The following is a 19,480-nucleotide window of genomic DNA, read 5'->3' on the forward strand; positions in this document are numbered from 1 at the left end:
CTGGAAAAAATGAGAGAAAACCTAAAAAGTTTTCCATTCAACTAGCAACTCCAGCAAAATAAAAATTGGCCATTCTACATATAAACCACCCATAGCATTTTACTCTGTACTCGCAGCTACACGACCAATTCGCCATCAATTTCAAACCGTATACTTTTTCGGCCAATCGTATCAAAGTATAAAACAATAAAATTGATTTCCAACTTCCTACACGATTTTCACACCGCACCCGCAGGCGGAAGGGAGACAAGGGAGCGAAGGCGAGCAAAAGCGAGAACGAGAAAATGAAAAATACCCTAATACCGAACACGGGCCCTGGAATTCACCAAATACGGACCAAGTTACCATGACAACGTTCAAACGGCTGACCAATCCCTTTTAAATTTCTCAGCTCCTTGTGTCGCGCAAAACCGCCTATACATAAAACTAAATATTACATACAGACGAAAGGCTTTAATCGTATTATACCGTGCTGGAGAATTTTTCGAATTCCATATCTCTCGACTCTATACACCCTCGCTCAAATATTTCATTCGGAGTACAGAAAAAAAAAGCAGTGACCATATCATACTTGTTAAAAATCTGTTTGCATCGTTACATGGGAAGGTACACGTGTATGACATACATAACATATCTGTACAAAGTTTGATTTGACTGACGCGAGAATTTCACGAGAAAAAGCAAAAACAAAATGGCGCACTCACCTATGATTATGGTCTGATTGTATTAGTTCTTGTTTAGGTCCAGGTGTGACTATGGCAGGATGCGAATGAGGACTTAGACCAGGCGCATGACCGGGTGGTAATAACCCCGTTGGTGAAAACCTATAAAAATCACTGCGACAAAAAACACATAAAAAATCATTAAACCTAGATCATTTTCAGCAATTTTTTGATACACATTTAACGAGTATAATTCAAAGTAAAATTCCACCAAATTAGAGTGGGTTTTCAACGAACCTTGGTAATGTTGAATTAGGATACGGGCTTCTAAAACCAGGACTACCACTAGATGAGATCGGATATACACTGGAGGGATGCCTATAAAAAAATGTACAATTTTCTCAACACCTAACATAATAATTTCATGCAAAAATACTGATTCTAATAATTAAATTAAGTAGGTAGCTTTCCAGATCGAATCATTCCATCACTATTGTTGAAAAAATAATCCCTATATTGAACCTCACCCCTTAAAATTTGCTTGAAAACCCTTCAAACCGGTTCAAGCACTCCACTATTGATCAGAAAAACCATTATGGCTGGTTTCAAATCAGGCACATTTACTCTTTCTACGCTTCATTGCTCAACATTTGCTCAAAAAACCTGCCAAACTGGTTTGACTGCTTCACTATTGGTCAGAAAAACCAGTATGACTGGTTTTAAATCAGACACACTCACCCATATCACGCTTCACTACTTAACATTCGCTTGAAAAACCCACCAAACTGGTTCGACTGCTTCACCATTGGTCAGAAAAACCAGTATGACTGGTTTGTAAATCAGACACACTCCACCCATATCACGCTTCACTAATCAACATTTGCTTGGAAAACCTGCCAAACTGGTTTGGCTGCTTCACTATTGGTCAGAAAAACCCGTATGATGGGTTTTAAATCAGACACATTTTCCATATCGAGCTTTGTTACTCAACATTCGCTTGAGAACCCGATCAAGCGGGTTTGACTGCTTCACTACTGGTCTGAAAACCTCAAATGGCTAGTTCATATCAGACACACTTCCCATTTTGCACTCAAGTAAGAATATTAAAGCATCTAAAACTCATACTCTCATTAAGTAATGCATCATCAATAAATTCCCATCAAATCCACACAACTATCACCTAACCCACAAACTCACCTTTCCTTCTCCACCACACAATTCAATACCCCATTCCACGTAAAACCCAGCTAAAAACTAGGTAAACCACACCACCCTCTATATAAAAGGCAAAAGCCCGACCCATAAATCGGATACACCAAAAATAACAACTCTGGTACGCTGACCGGAAAAAAGGTGGTAAGATTTATCTCGTTAAGTAACCTAACAAAAGGGCATAGAAGAAAAAGTTTTTCTCAGTCATTGGTTCGAAATTGACCAAACACTGTCCACCTAACCTATATATCCACCCTCTTTGGTAACTATAGTGCAGTATGCGGTCACCTAGCTTGACCTGACGTTTTAGTACTATACACACTCTTAATTCCGCTCAATTTGATAAAGAACGCCAAAAACCAAGAGACTATTATCCGCCGCATAAGGTTACAAAAGAGCTTTTTTCCCAGCTAAAAACTCACCAACACAAAAAAAGGAAAAATAAAAACCAAACGAATACCCTCTAAGCTATTTTCCGCCAAGCGAAATTCCCCATATATACGTGTATCGTACGTTTTCTCTCTTATCGAACTTCCTTTTTTTCCTTCTTACTCTTACTACTTGTACCTTTTTTTTTCTCATACACCAAATCAGCTTTCTTGCTTTCGTTACTTTACTCTCATTTTTTCCCCGGGTCGCTCGAGCTCTTTCTTATACGCTTTCCCTTCCTGTTCTCCTAAACTCTTCTTACGAGTTCACATTTTCCCACTTTCTTCGAGATTACGCCCTGTAGTCGTTAAAAACTTTACGTGTATTGGCAGAAATCCTATAAGGAAAAAAAACACAGAGAATTTTCATTCTAAATATCTTTTCTTCTTTTTTTTTTTTTAGTTCATTCTTTCGTTTCGTGCTTCTTCTCGAGCTTCTCTGTTTTCATTTCAATCCATTCACCCCTTCCCCCCTCCCACAAGTTCATACAACCGCTTTTTGAGAAATTCCAGTACTTGGTTACTGCTGGTGAATTTTTAATTTTTTCCCAGGAATTTTAAAATGCTGTGGAAAAGTTAAAAATGAAAATTCAAGAACCTCTAACTTCATCAGAAACCAAAACTTGAAGTCCTGAACTTTAGTTTTGAATTTTTGGAGAATTCTAGAGAATTTTTTTTAAAAAAGCTGTTTTTAAAATGAATTTTTAAATTTTTTCATGAAACATTAATTTTTTAGCAAAGTGAACCAATATGCCTAATTTTCAATCAATTCAGCTCTCATGCATTAATTACTAGGTAGTTTTGCATGATTCTGGAGCCTCCCGTGATTTTTCAATTTTATCTGGAAATTATAAATCGCTCTGGAGAGGCCAAAAATAAACTTCAGTATCCATACATTTGGGCCCCATCTCTACTGTTTCAGGTCCAACTAGGGAACTGGTGATGAAAGTGATATTGCCGGAGCTTCCAGCAATTTCGAAGTACTTTTTAGCAGGGCTCTTACCTAATATTTTCAACAAAAAAAAAATGTAACTTTGGTAACCAAAACAGGTGACTAAAAAGTAACTAGGAAAGGTTACAAGAAGTGAGTAAAACATTTTAATGCAGAAAAAAATCACACAATAAGTCAGAACGCTTTATTAAAAAATGTAAAAAAGGAGGATTTTTTGGAAATAGTAAAAATTTTGGGCAAATTTCACTCAGAAAAGCGAAAGTTTGACAATTTTAGTAAAAAACACAATTTTTTTTCTAGAAATTGATGGCAAAAAAGCGATATTATTTCTCAGTGATTTTTGACAAAAAATTGAAACTTATGAACCTTTGTTTTTTTTGCAATTTTTGGTATTTTTAAGAAAAAACAACATTTTTTTGTAGTTCAAAAAAAAGCGAGAATTTTTGTCAACTTTTGATACAAAGCACGACTTTTAAAAAATTACTGGCAAAAAAGTGATACTTTTTCATCACTTAAAAAAAAATATTGACAAAAAGTGAGATTTTGATGATTTTAAAAAAGAAACACACTTTTGGGAAATTTTCAGAATGAAAAGTTGCACTTTTGAAAATTTTTTGCACAGAAGCGACAATTTTGCACAATTTTTGGCAAGAAACAACACTTTTTGGCAATTTTGGCAGAAGTCGAGACTTTTTACTATTTTTTGCAGGAAATGAGACTTTGACAATTTTAGCCAATGGCAGGGCTCTGTAACGTCAACGTAGAAAAGAAAGTGTAACCAATTGGAAAAGAATAAAAAACTGAATACATTCGTGAATTATTTACTTTTTGATATTATTGACATTTTTTTCTCAAAAAAAACGGCAAAGATTTGCAAAAGTTGAATTTTTGAAAAAATTTTCAAAAAAGTAACTTTGGTAACCACAATTTTGAAAAAATAACCAAAAGTTACCTACTTTTAACAACGCTTACAACCCTGTTTTAAAAATTTTCAAATTAACGTGAGGATAAATATTGTACTTTACGATAATACCTATAAATTTTTCATTTTTCACCCTTCCAGAGCAATTTTACATCTCTGAAGAAATTTAAAGACTCGCTGGAGGCTTCAAAAAATTAATTTAAATTGCCATTGGAATTTTACGGTAACCATTAAAACGGTCGAGAGAGAACTGAATAAGCACCGACCAAAGATGTAGGTTCAGAAGTTCATTTTTGACCCCTCCAGAGCGATTCGAAATTTCTGGAGAAAATATAAAACTCGCTGGAGGCTCCAAACAGGTCAAATTTCATTGAAAATTTGATTTTCTTCACTTTTTCTGTAATTTCAAATCAACAAAAATTCCCTTTTGAAGTGACACTCCTGAAATTTCACACAAACCATCCAAAATGGTTGGAAAATTGCCCAATAAGCACAGACTAAAGTTGTAAGTTCTGAAGTTCATTTTTGGCCCCTCCGGAGCAATTTGAAATTTCTGGAGCTCAAAAATTGTCCAAAACTAACAAGGGAATTGAAAAAAGCTGGTCCAAAAAGTACTCTTGAGGTGTCACTCCCAAAATCGGCTCAAATGTAGATAAACTCGTTAAACAGACCGAGTATAATACACAACTCGATTTTTAGCTGCCCAACTTCATATTCACGCCCTCTGAAGCAAATTCAAAATTCTGGAGAAATTGAAAAATCGCTCTGGAGGCTCCAGAATGGCTGGAAGTTATGAAGTTTGGATTTGGGGGCTTAATTTTGTACACAATACAGCGATTCACGTAAATTTCAAAACTTTTCCCACAAATGGGAAACTTTTGATTTTTTGGATTTTTTAATTTTGAAAAAAGCTGGTCAAAAAACCACTTTTGAGGTGTCACTCCCAAAATCGGCTCAAATGTAGATAAACTCGTTAACTAGGTCGAGTATAATACACAATTCAATTTTTAGCTACCCAACTTCATATTCACGCCTTCTGGAGCAAATTCGAAATTCATCTGGAGAAATTGAAAAATCGCTCTGGAGGCTCCAGAATGGCTGGAAACGGTAAAATTTGGTTTTGGGTAATTAATATCAGTTTTGGGACTTATTTTGACCAGTTTTACTAATCAAGTAAGTACTTTTTTTAAAAAAAGCATAAATCGCCAAAAACAGTCAATTTTGAATTTTCAAAAATTCGCCAAAAATCGAAAAATGAACTTGGGCAGCTGAAAATTTGGTTTTGGGGGTTTTAGACTATGCTCTTTCCAAAAATCGCAGTCCCGTTCAAATCGGAGTGTGACACTTCAAGAGGTTCCTTTGGTATTCAGATTGGTTCATTCTGCTCGAAAAAATTCAATAGTTCATGAAAAATTTTAGAAATTGCACTTGAAACATTTTTTCAAAAAATATTCTTAAAAATTCTTCAAAAATGCAAAAATGAACCTTAAAACTTTAAATTTTGGTTGCGTAAGTTTCAGGGCATGCTTTTTCGATCCTGCTTGGTTTCGTTCAAATTGAAGAGCATCAATTCAAGAAATTCCCTAATTGGCAATTTTTCTCAAAAATATAAAATAAGGATCACTCGTAGACTATTTTTTCATTCGACCATACAAGAAATATGTACTCGATTCAACATGCTTATTACACACAATAAGGAAAAAAATATAGCACAAAAACTTACCACGAGGCGGCTACTTGAGACATCTCCGGGCTGAGCATTGGATAAGGGTATTGACCGCCAGTAAATGGATATAAAGGTGGTCTCGGAAGGCCTGAAAAATCGCATCGAAAAAAAAACACGCGTGTAAGATACCTAACAAAACAATACGGTAAAAAAAGGTTGCATTATATCTTCGGGCCATTTTACTTTGCGAAAGGCTTTCGACAATGGCGAATCTTTCACATAGCACTTACGGCTTCGATAGGTAGGCTTTCGGTAAAGGTCACTTATTTACAAGTGCATTACCTCAGTCCCATATTTGTATATGCATACCTACTAGCACACGTAGGCAAGCAATATATAAGTACCTAGATACATTACAGCGTACATGAACATGTATACCTATGCGAATCGATAGATCGACGACTTTTCATACCGTCAAAAAAATCGTATCACTTTTCGAGCTGCACAGTACACGTTACAGCCAAAAGGAAAAAAAAACAACACAAAGCGCGCTAAAAAATTCCGAGCTTTTTAAGAGGCATCTTTACAAATGGAAACACAAAAGCTTTTACGAGTACGTATTCGTAATTAAGGTTATATATTGATGTACCAGGTCGTCACGAATGCACATGCACGGTGTTGTACAAGAAAAAGCCGAGAAAAAAAACACCGCTGCATTGGCAACTAAACAAAAAAATGAACCTAGCATTTTAACCAAGTGATGCTTAAAAAAAAGCAGCAAGATACTTGGCAAACTTTCCGCACCTTGAAATGCTACAGAAGCTAATACCGAGGTGAACCTTTTAGCTTACGTGAGTCGATATTACATAAGGGGGCCACCTAAGTATCAGTTTTTTTTCCGTGCTGCGAATATAAGCCTAAGGGAACCCCGGCGATGAAATTAAATTACCCTTTAGACACATTAGGAAACACTGTTTATCAAGAGTATATGGTCCTAATGGTAATAACCCTTTAGAGAGCGAGCTTTTGTTATACCCTAGCAGCTAAAAAACACTTTTCGCGACACCGTCGTCAATATTTCAACACTTTCGAATGCCCAACGAGCAGAGTAAAAAATAAAGTTCACTTTAAAAGCTCAGCTACCTACGAGAGCGAGTTTCGAGTGTTAACAGCATTTTTTCGCGCGCCAAAGTAGTCATACAGTTGGAAAAAATAAAGCAGAGAGAGAGAGAAGCCATACTCGAGCTTTTTCTCATCGTATTGCACGACTCTTTGCTCTCCGTATGTTTTTCCAAACGACCAACAACCAACGTTGCCAATCGTTATGAAATTTTTCAACTTTTTTTTTTTTGTTGGAATTTACATTAAGTATAGGAACAATGAGCGAATGAAAAAAACATCGTTTGAAGTCGCCCTCTCTTGTTGCCAAAACGAGATCAAGCACCTCGTGTAACATATATACGAGAATAGGAAGACCACGACATCGACACACCGGACTCCTCGAGCTCAAGCTGGCGGCATTTTTCAAAGTGAAATTCTCTCCTGTCCCATTTCGCATTTCGACCCTGCTCTCGTTTTGTCGTCTAACGTCGTCGCGAGGGAGCGACGATTAATCGAAAATACGCCTGGTAAAAGGGTAGTAACTCGTTTTAAAATTCCTTTTAGCGTGTACTCGACGTAATCGTCATTCAGCAACGACATCGTACTCGTACTCGTACTGCATGTTGTCGTTATGCACACAAACTACATTTGACAACGTGTATAGTCAACGTAATTTGCAACATATACGACGACGTCGACGTGTATTTTGTATAGCTCACAGCTCACGTCAGGCGAGAGGCAGCGGCTTATATACGCTGTACTTTTCAGCCCGGCGGGTTACATATGTTAATATGAATTATTAACACTGTATACGCACTCGCACAGGTTGCCCGGTCGACTTTCAATATCAGCGACACAATCACCAATCACCAACAATATTCAGCAACGCAAAAACGCGAACAAAAAAAAACAACTCAGCAACAAAAACGTATTACGATACAAAAAACCCAAAGCACAAGACAAGCTTCAGCTAACCTGGTGTTATCAGAGGACCGAGGCGTTTCCAATCTCCTGGTCCTGTTGGCGACCCCCTTAATCCCCGCCAGTACTCACCGGAGCCTTTCGGATCCAACTGGTAAGGATTGTAGCCCATGTGTGCTGGCGGCGGCTGCGTTAGGTGTTCGCCGTTATGGCAGAAAAATGGTAAACCGGTACCCGGATGGGTTGGCGGTGCTAAACCCATCTTACTCGCCTGTAATCAGAAAGAAAGAAAAAATTAATACATGTAAGCCATAATTTGTTAAGTATATTCAAACATATGTAGTATGGAATAATCTAATTACATAGGTTAGGTCAAAAGTAACTAATCAAACTCCATTCGTGATGATCCCATTCCCAAAAAAGAATACACATTGATAAGCTAGGTAAAGAATCCAGGAATTGTCATTCAATGAAAATACCCAAACTAAGATGAGCTAATCACCAAGAAGTACATATATCATAATAACCCAGATTTTTGATTATAGACTGCTGTATGAGAAATAGGGCAGTGTACAGAGAGTGAGCTAGTTGGATGAGTCAGAGTGAATTCGAGGAATAGGTTGAGGAGTGAGTGAATTAAAGTACAACACTTAAACATGACCTTTTTATATGGTTTATTAAGTTAGTTGGTATCAAGCTAGACAGTAAGTTTGTACTGAGACAGTTGAACAGTTTAAGATTGTACATATTATGGAATACATCGTTTTGATAAAACCTGCCTATTATTTCATACCACAGAATTGGCGCCCCACGTTGGGCGCCAATTCTGTCAGAAAGTTTGGTGATTTTTTTTCAAGTTTTCAAAAGTCAAGAACGACTTCCAGCCCAAAAAACATTAATCCACTTCAAAAGTCGAGAAAACTGATTGATTTTGGCAAAACCGAAAACGGTAACCTAAATTTAAATTAACGTTTCTAAACTAAACTAAAACATTATTTGTTTTTTTTTTTATCAAAGTTTCTCTTCAACAGTTTCATCAAATTTTATTCAAAATCAGTCGCTCAATATAACCAAAAGATGATGAAAGCTGAAATCCCATTGAACTTCAACGAAATTCAGCAAGAATTGCATAAAACATACCTAGTTGAAACTTCTAAACACAATTAAAAGCTTTAAAAACACCGTAAATAATAAATTTTAAAAAAAAGTGAAAATTCAATAAAATTTGCTAAAAATGTAAGTATGAAAATTGGGTTACCTAAAAACTTATTTTTGTCAAAATAAAACAAAACACAAAAAAATTGCACTTGGTAAAAAAGCACTTTTTGACACAAATTAGAACTTGAATTTCTGATTATTATTACACAAAATGGTCTTTTTGACAATTTGGACAGAAAATGGTACCATTTTTTGACAATTTCATCAAAAACAGAAAACAGGATTTTCTAAAGCATTTTATGCAAAAAAAAACCAGGACTGTCTGATAATTTTGGAAAAACAAGACTTACTTATTTTTGGACAAAAAAATAGGACTTTCAAAAACTCTTGCAAAAGAAACATTTTTTTCAAAATTTGAAGAAAGCAAACATTTTTTAAAACTTTGGCAAAAACACAAATTTTTAAAAATTTTGGAAAATTATTGGAATTTTTTGGAAATTTAGATATAAAAACCGTTTTTTTTTCATTTTTCTCAAAAAAAGGACCTTTTTTGGAAAAATTGGCAGATTACATGCATTTTTTAGAAATGTTGACAAAACAATAGAATTTTTCAAATATTAGGTTTGCATTTTTGTCAAAAAAAAAAAAAAAAAACAGGACTTTACTGCTGAACACAAAAATCAATACTTTTTGGATGATTGAATAAAAAACCCGGAATTTATCAGCAATTTTACCAAAAGTTGGAACTTTTTGACAGTATTAATAAAACATGGACTTTCACAAAATGAAGAGTTTTTTTCGGAAATTTTGGAAAAATCAAGACTTTTTGGACAAAAATTAAAACTTTTGACAACTTTTGCAAAAAAAAGGATTTTTTCAAAATTTGATTTAAATCGAGTCTTTTTTTAAAAATTTTAGCAAAAACATAATTTTAGAAATTTTGGCAACAAATTTAAAGGTTTTTTTTTGGGTGGGGGGGGGGTGGAGAGATCTGTTCAACGATTTGAATTGATAAATTAAGCATGAATTGAAATGAATATCATTGAGGATCGCCAAATTGTGATCAACTTACACAAAAAGTTTAACAAAATCTGACAAAATTCAGAAAAACTTACAAAACTTGGCAAAATTGACCAGCAAAAAAAGTTGACAAATAAATTGGCAAAAAAGAACAAAATTCAGAAAAAATTTACAAAACTTGATAAAACTTATCAATTAACAAAATTTAACAAAGTTTGACAAAATGTTGCAAAACATGACAATTTTTTTTCAATTTTACAAAATTCTCCACAATTTGATAAAACTTGACAAAACATGACAAAATTTTTAAAAAATGGACAAAATTTCAAAAAAATTGACAAAGTCTGACAAAATTTTACAAAATTTAGCAATAGACAACACAATATGACAAAATTTGAAAAAATTTGAAAAAATTCAACAAAATTTGACAAAACTTGACAAAGTTTACCAAAATTTCAAAGAATTGAGTAAAATTTGCATAAAATATCGCTAAAACTTCTCCATAGTAAAAAGCTTTAAAAAAAACTGTAAATTACAAAAAATTATGAAGTTGAAAAAAATCAACCAAATCCGCATGAAAAATTGTTGAAAACATGCTAAACTGTAGCAAAAACCCTCAAAAATGAGTAGAAACAAAAAGTGATGGAACTTAGGTAAAATTCTCTAAGAATGCATAAAAAAAAGTGTTCAACACATCTTCAAATTATGTAAATCTCTTTGAAAAAAACATTAAAATCACTCGAATGAGCAAAAAGTAATGAAATTAGGAGAGAAAAATTATTCAAATTGGTCTGAAGCCTGAATTGAAAAACAAAAAACGAAAACCGAAAACTTCAAACTCAATCTGATAACGTGGATAACTGAACCCTAAACTTCCATCGTGGATACTCAAAAAAAAATATCGTAAGTTATTTGAAATGTTCTCAAGATCATAAATTCAAGCCATTTCATGCGATGTAGGCGATCCTCAAACGAAGCATACACTTGCAGAGGTCGATACACTTCTTTTAAGCCAATCACAAGAGGGCATTTCTCAATTCAATGCGACATCTAACACCCAAAAAGTCAACAATCAAGCAATCTCAAGTCATAATCGAATAACTTCAAGAAAAACTCAAATATTCAATTATTCCCCCTCGGCCTTCACCCTCTCTCAAAATGAGTCAAATTCTGTAAAACCCTAATCCCAAGCATAAAACCTCCCTCTTTTCCCTCCCCTAATCCTACATATCAAAATAAACGCTAGAACCCTTGCCTGTTTCGCGATCAATACGATATTCCTAACAAATAGCAAGTAATTCGGATCCAAAGCTTCGGTTTCCATCCACAACAGCGCTTTCGTCAAGTACTCCACCGCTTCGGCAGCACTCGGAATCTGTTCACTGGGTGAACTTTCCTTCTTGAAAGTTTGATTCGCCATTCCCGCCCCTGCTCCACCATTCGACTCAATTTGACGAACTCTTCCCGTACGAGCCCAACTAATAAGATCATCATCGGTTATCTCCAGCCCTAAATCATGCGCCATCCATTGCAGCTCTAGTAACATTCTACCATCACCATTGATCTGCTCCAGATCACTGAATCCATCTATACCTCTGACAGTGGCTGAGTCACGTTTAGACATAACCAATTGCTTATACGCTCTGGTGAAACTTTCAACTCGAATTGTGAGCCAAGCTTTATGCAGCAGGGGAAACGCATCTTTCAAGGTGAACTGAGCCAGATACGATTGCACAGCTGATATTGGTTCTTCGACGTAGATAGATGAGAGCAATAATTTAGCGTATCTGATTCTCAATTCGGTCAATGCGACGTTTTCTTCGGCTGGTTTTCTCGACTGGTTGTCTTTAATCCAGAATACTTTGGCTCTAGTTTCTTGGGAAATGAAAGATGAGCAGGAAAGCAACGTTTCCGATTCGGCTACCAGAGCTACTTTTCTATTAATGGTTAAGGCTCCGGGGGAGAACTCGTGATAAAACCACCAAGTGAATAAATCCATGGTCACTTGTCCATCTCCACCTCCTGCATAAACTACTGGTTGGCTTACCATGTTAACATGGCTTAAACATTCGGGTCTCCATTCCTTACCCACGACACAAACCCTGGTACGATGCCTGCCACTCCGATTGGCCGCCATTAGCAACCAAACCATGTCATCTTCTACGTTACTCCCAGCACCCATATGCTTATCGGGTAAACTAGACCAGCTGAATTGGAAACAGAAACACAAGTATACTTCATCTTCATCGTACTCGTCCAGCACCTTTTCAAAACCGTCTTTTGGTAGATCATCAGATGCTGGTGAAGATTGTTCTCTGGTTACTTCGACGTTGTACTTCTTGCACCAATTCTCCAACCACGTTTTGTTCACTTTGGCCTTCAAGTTCTCGGGACACGACCACTTATCCAATAGCGTCGATAACCGTTCGTAGAGCTTATCCAAATCCAAAAGATCGACTCGTTTTTGCCTTTGGGAAAGTCTGAATACCCGATACAACCTACGTTCCAGTTCAGCTTCGCGAATCACTACTATTGGTCGAGTCCTCGACAGCAGATTCACTTTTAGTAAGCGTTTTCTGCGCAGATTGTAGATTGAAGCTGGGAAATTCGTAGCAGTTGCTGGCTTCTCAGCAGCACAGACAGAGGTGGATTTTGTAGGATAACGACATTTGCGTTTCTTCTTACGTTGCTGTTGCTGAAGCTGCTGCTGCTGCGTCGCCGCACTTTGAGTGCCATTGTTGTTCGCAGCAGATTCCGGCCACATCGCGGTACCGTTTATTCGCACATTTACCTCGGTAGTTAATATCGAACTTGGTCAAAAAAAGTGACGTAGATCGCGTTCGAATTTCACCAAATAGTACACGACCAGAGATATCTACAGAACTGGCAACTGTATCGCGAAAGTAACATCGTCGCTCTGTCTGTATCCGAATACAGACACAAGTGAACTGACTCTGCGAGTGAAAATGCTAAAGCACAAAAACACCATAGACGTGTACTTTACGCTGTGTCGGAAAACCGGGCGGTAACAGAGACCGACTGATATTTATTTCAATAAGTTAAATAAAGATAACGAATTTCGCTTTGATGTTTGAAAGCGAATACAACGTTCAAAGTTACAAAGCATTGCCAACTTAACTCGGGATACACAGACACACACAAAGTACAGTTATTAGAACCCGGTTACGATGATGATGATGGTAAAATGTGTGACGGGGATTTGCAGGGATGTGCTCGCAAAAACCCGTAATAGAGCTTTGAAGTTTCACTTTGATGTACGCGGCATCCGAGCTCTCCGCGCGGCGCGGCTCGGCGCGCCACCGACCAAAAAATTATAAAGGGTGAAAAAACGCGACTGCGAAAAAAAGAAGAAAAAGAAAACAAGAAAAAATCCACCGCACGAGCAGCAAGCAGATCTAAGAAAGTGAGAGAGATGCAGATACATATAGAAAGAGGTAGGTAACTCGAGATGAATTGTATTTTTCTTCTTTTATTTTTCGGTAATTGCGCAAATCGTCTTTTCTCTATCTCAGTATTTATCTCTTTCCCTAAACCCCTGCGTTTCTTTGACCCGCCTCAGGCGCCACTATACTTACGCATTCCCTCAACAAGAAAATCTAACGCATTTTTTCACACCCTCTGCCACCCTTTGCTCGACGACTCAATTCTGCATTTTTTATGCAAATTCCCCCCTCCCCCCACGTCCTTGCCACACCTCGGCTCTGACGTCCTCGTCTACGCAAAGAGCTCGTTTACGAAAATTAATTTCGTTAACGAAACTCCTCATCACCTCAACTCCTCGCAGTATACGAGTACGATGACGAGCAACAAATCTTTCTCGAATGTCACCAGCACAGCTTCCACTTCCACCTCGGGTTAGTCTATTCCATTGAAAAAAATTATTAAATTGGGCGAAAGAAAGGATCGATTAAAATTACACGCGTAACTTACATTAAAAGATGATCTAACTTTTTTGCTTCTACGACAACGGGATACGTATAGGTATTTTTTGCTCGCTCGGGTTCTCTTCTACCCCTCTCCTAAGTATGTACATGTTTTTTCCTCATATTTTTTACAGCAACTGTCTCTTTCCTTTACATTCACATTGTAAAAAAAAGAAAAAACACGAGTAAGTATTTCAAATCGCATGCTTCGTATCCAAGTGCACGTGAGCATTCAACCAATAAGCATAATACGGTTAAATTGTGCTGCGCGACTTGAAAAAGGGATGATTACCGGGACCTTCGCCAACATATTTATAATTCTATTTTACCTATAGATACACCCCTCGCTTTTCCTCGTCCTCATTCTTCGCTAAATCATCACATATTAAAATGCAGTCCTACACAACAAGAGAGATGAACCTACCTATACGTCATTCCTCTCTACCCTCAGCTCCCTTCGATGATCCTCTCCTCTCGTTGTTGAATTCATGGCTGAAGATTTTACAGGTCTATCTTTTCCCCTTATTGTAGTATCTCGGCGTCTGTCTCCTTTTTTTTTCAATTCGGATTTTAACTCGGTCTTCATCTCGAATTTTGCATGTAAAATGGATACGATAATGAGATTTAAGTATATCGTGGGTATATCAAAAATAAGCTTTTCGCATTTCCACGATTTGTAATCGCATTACGAGCAATGTAGTAGGTAGACGATCGAGAATGAGAAGCTGCGGCTGAAAATATCCTTCAAACTGAATTTTTTCCTAATTCTATAAGCAAGCACTAAATTTTCAAAAATTCTCCAGACTTTCATTGAATTGAGAATAATTTCAAAGTCAGACTGAAAATCCAAGTATACTTGAAATTCCTTTAAATCATAAAAATTGCGAGAAAAGAATAATGAAGAATAATGAAGGAGTTGCGAGCTTCGTAGCAAAATAATCCCCCCCCGGCAATCACACCTCCCCCTTTTTTTGATACCAATTTTTAACGTCAATTCCCTACATTCGTCGTCGTCGTGGTTCCTTGTCCTTTACAGGACATTGGAAATCGCATTTTTGTGGTACCCTAACTGGGTGAGGCGAATGCCTATTGCCACTGCGATTATTCTGGGGAATCGACGTTGTTTCGAGCTTCCACTAGTAGTTTCCCGTTGCTTTCTAGTGACATCTACACAAGCACCTTGGAGCTAGCCGGGTAGTTTAGAGACCCTGAGCTCCTCAGTGTTGACCTCTATAGACGCTCGAACCAGTTTCAGCTTTTTGATTCTGCTAACAGATGGCGTGCATTATCTGTTAGCTCGGCTAAACTGGTAGTCCCCCGGTTATATGTAGAGCTCCAAAATACAAAATGAAGATCCACACCATTTCATAACTTGGATTTGTGCCCCCGCTCCCCCCCCCCCATCAAGAATCAACTGGGAGGAGGGCTAGAAAAATATTGACCTTAAAATGGGTCTGACGAGGGAGGGGGAAATAGTAAAGTGGGCAATTTTGAATTTTTTGCAATGAAGCTAGCAAAATATTGATTTTTGAATGGTTCTGAGGGGGGGGGGGTAGAGTGTACAGTTTCGGCATTTTTCCATTTTTTCAAACTTTTTTCCATTTTTTCAAACTTTTTTCAATTTTTGAAATAATTATTTGAGTTAAAAATGAATAAAATCCAATCCCACCCCTCATTGTTCCAGAAATGTAAAAACACCGAGGAAAAATCCATAAAGCTGCATTTTTTTAGATTCAATGGATTTGGGTAACTCATATTATACTTCCATATTTTGGGAATCATTCAATGCTGGTTTAAAATTCTTCAATTTGCAGATGATACCTGCTTATGCACCCGAAGTAATAATCTCTCCAGTGCAATCAACGAACTCCAACAAACCCGTGTAACGACGACGATGTGGATTTCGATGTAAATGTAGACACATCAAAATCCGTCACAATTGGATGCTTCAGTGTAGACGTAATTGTAGATGTTTTGTATATGTGAGGGCGCATACGGAAAGGGACCTTACGACCAAAAGTAAAATTTCACAAGAGGAGGGTTTAAAGTTTTGCGTTATTTCCCTTGTTTTAAGGTACGATTACATAATATGGCTATTCCAACTTCGAAGGTCCTATACATTATCATACATTCACACACGCCCTCCGATGACCTGTACTGGCCAAATTAGGCACTACAAAGTTGATAAAGTGAGCAATTCTGTTGATATTATCAAGAATTTTAGGGTATTAGTTTTGATAAAAATCGTTTGCTGCTGATTGTGGCAGTGTTTTTCAGTTCAACTTGTGTTTTTTATATAGTTTCACATTAAAGTTAGTTATATATTGTTAAAAAATACATTTTGTAAATCGATACCGATGGCTAGGTGTATGTACCTTGCCGAAAGTCTTCGATTCGAGTTCCGCTATCGGAAAATTTTTTAAATGATTTTTTCCACTCATATCTTATTAAAGTCACAAGTTTTTGTAAAATTTTCATTTTTTAACGCGTTTTTACGTCTTTTTTCAAATTTTTTGCGTCATTTTTCAACTTTTATGAATGATAAATGTATGCATGCTTTGCTTAAAAGTAAAAAAAAATCGACGAAATAATAAAAATTGGGGCCTATGGAGGGTTCTACTCGACTTTTAAAGAGTCCCTACAAAAATAAGTTTCAAAATTGAAAACTTTTCCCAAATATTATTTTCTCAGAGTTGGCCACTGCTCCTGCAAAGAGTAGCATTCATGCAGAGGCCTATCTCTGCGAGGAACAGACAGAAGATCTGTACAAATTTCATGATGAACTTAATTTTCTTTATATAGAAACGGCACAATAGTTTATCTAAGAGTACTAAACTATTACGTTTTCATGTCAATGGTATGTCGATGTTGGTGTCGATAATATGAAATTCAACATCAACAAACACATCCACAATATCATCATCATTTTTCACTCATTTAATTCTTGATATTTTTTTTCAAAAAGTAGTCGATGTTTTGTGGATTGATTTGTAGAGCATCATTATTTACATCGACCTGTGGATGTAACATGTCAATGTTTACTAAGAAAAGAGAAAATTTTGAAAATTTTTAATGGAGGGGATTTATTAGCCTGAGAATATACCAAAAGATTCACAATCGAAAAAATTGTGTAGATGGTGGTGTAGATGGTTTGTGTGATGTCTACAATTCGTTACATGGGAAGTATCAACACCACTAACTCCTGGCTAAAATCCTGGAAACCTGAACTCAATCCAAATAAAACAGTTACAAAAGTCTTCACACTGAGACATCACTGCAACCCTGCCAGAAACATTAATATCAAAAACACTACAATAGAATGGAGTGATGATGCTGTTAGATATCTTGGAGTATTCCTTGACAAACGACTCACTATCACAAGTCACATCTCACAGAAAATGAAAGCTACCTACTTCAAACTCAAAACACTTTCCCCGCTAATCAACAGAACTTCGCACTTGAAAATCCAAGCCCTACATTTACATATGTGGCTCCAGTGTGGTACAGTACCTCCAAAACAAACAAGAAAAAACTTCAAACATTCCAAAATAAATTTTGTCGAATCGCCACTAACGCTCCATGGTTTTGCCGGAATACCCAAATACAACACGAGCTCAAAATTGAAACAATCGACGACTTTCTGAAAACTGTAACTGAAAAATAACCTTGCTTGCTGCTTCGATATCGGGCAAAATTGCCCTTCAACTTTTCTTTCTCAAGTTTTTTTTTTAAGTATCCTATTTATAAAATTTGTGAATAGCGCTAAATTGCGCTGAACCAAATAATAATAAAATTTTCATTCATTCAAAGATTATTGCCCCTTCTACCATGTTGGGAGCTGAATGGTGGTTTTAATCATTTTGAACCCAATGAGTTTTTTTTTATGGCGAATGACCTAATTTTAAAATTTTGAAGCCAAGGATCCTTGCCCTCACATAGGCTGATGTAGTGAAATTTTCAGCATCTTTCTAACCTCTCCCTCTCTTACCCATCCCAGCCCATATTTTTCATTTTGATATCATTTTCACGCATTTTCTTTTTCAATTCGTCATTAATTTGAACTGTAAGGTAATTTGTATTATAATTGATTTCACTAAACGTTTTTGTAAGTTTTTCATAAAAATTGGTAGCTTTTTGAATTCAGTTTTTCCCCCCAATTTTGATGTATGTACTTCATTTTTTGAATAATTTTCAAAGTAGGTAGGCATATTTTTATTCATAAAAAAATGAAAAAAATAAAATATGAACTCATTATTCCAACAGTTTTTTGTACTTTCAAGTTTTCTTCCTCCATTCTTTTTACTCTTTCGTGCCCCAATCAGTTGTACACTTATTTGATATTAGGTAATTAATCTAATACTACATACACTTTTCATTTTGAATGCAAAAAATAATTCCATAGAAGATTCCAATAATTTGAATTTAAAATAGGGAATAACGCATTAAAAGGCTAAAAAAAGAGGATAGAATGTGCATAAGAGAAAGAGAAGGACACACTATCATGCTGTTGATAGGTGCAACAACATACCTAGTAGAACTGAAAATGATATTAAATCGAAGCACCTAACTACGTAGGTAGAGGTACCTCACCTTGTACCTAACGTATAACTACGATATAAAGTATAGGTAGGAGAGGTAGGACTATAAAATGACGATGAAACAAAAGCAACAGAGAGCTGTGTGAGCTAGATGATGATGATGATGATGATGAAGAGGAATACACAACTCGCAGGTAAAGCTCGTTGTTGGTCTGGCTTGTTGAATATGACAGTTCGAAAATTGTTTCCGAATATCTGAGAAAAGGTACCTCATAACTACCTACCTCTGGTAGTATAGTATAACTACACATAAAACGTACACCACGCTATAAGTTCGAATAAGAGAAATAGAGAGTATACGAGCAACAGAGAAGGAACAATGTAAAACGCCGTAGCTCGTCTTCTGCGTATGACAGTTTTAAAATATAATACGACATGACAAGCTTTATAGAGAACGCGAATCAAAAGTAGGTAGGTATGGAAGGTAGTACAAGTTGTACCAAAAAGAGAGAAAGATGAAAACACAAAAACATATACACACAGAGAGAACCAACCTAATGTCTTTTTTCACGCTTTTGTTCCAACGCTAATGGATACATGAAGGTTAGCTCGTTGTATTTTTGTTGTTCAAAACACAAGATGAAAAACAAAAAAAAGGTAAAATAAAACGGCTCGTTTCAATGGATTTGGACTGATAGATATTTTTTTTTTGCGAAATTGTATTACGTATTTGACTCGAGTAGGTAATGAGGAGAAAAAAAAGGGGGAAAAGCGAATGATTACGAATGTACTGGAACGGACAAGTGACGCTAAGGTACTGTATAATGGGTATGATCGAGGTCAGCCATTTTGGTTGTCTCACGTCGTTGTGTACATTCGTCGATAGTAAATGTTGTATAAGTGTGAGTAAGTCTCACCCACACTTATACAACATTTACTATCGACGAATGTACACA

General features: G+C 36.4%; 2 protein-coding genes across 4 annotated transcripts in view; both read right to left on the reverse strand.

Moving 5' to 3' along the window:
• pan (pangolin) overlaps positions 1-19,480 on the reverse strand; it is a 286,631-nt gene that overhangs the window by 50,044 nt on the left and 217,107 nt on the right. For 2 of the 3 annotated variants that reach the window (XM_065369040.1, XM_065369038.1), the window contains exons 4-7: positions 7,919-8,135; positions 5,900-5,990; positions 960-1,040; positions 705-836 (exon numbers count right to left, since the gene is read on the reverse strand). In XM_065369040.1, the coding sequence (XP_065225112.1) occupies positions 705-836; positions 960-1,040; positions 5,900-5,990; positions 7,919-8,135 (521 nt within the window). The remainder of the gene's footprint in view (positions 1-704; positions 837-959; positions 1,041-5,899; positions 5,991-7,918; positions 8,136-19,480) is intronic. The other variant, XM_065369041.1, reaches the window with a different exon arrangement.
• Positions 10,820-12,985, reverse strand: LOC135846791 (tigger transposable element derived 5-like). The gene is made up of 2 exons (XM_065366074.1): positions 11,298-12,985; positions 10,820-10,840 (listed from the first exon to the last, which is right to left on the reverse strand). Exons 1-2 carry the CDS (start codon positions 12,804-12,806, stop codon positions 10,820-10,822), a joined length of 1,530 nt encoding a protein of 509 aa, XP_065222146.1. The 5' UTR covers positions 12,807-12,985.

The sequence above is a fragment of the Planococcus citri genome, chromosome 5 (genome assembly GCF_950023065.1).
Source record: "Planococcus citri chromosome 5, ihPlaCitr1.1, whole genome shotgun sequence".
Taxonomy (NCBI): Eukaryota; Metazoa; Arthropoda; class Insecta; order Hemiptera; family Pseudococcidae; genus Planococcus; species Planococcus citri.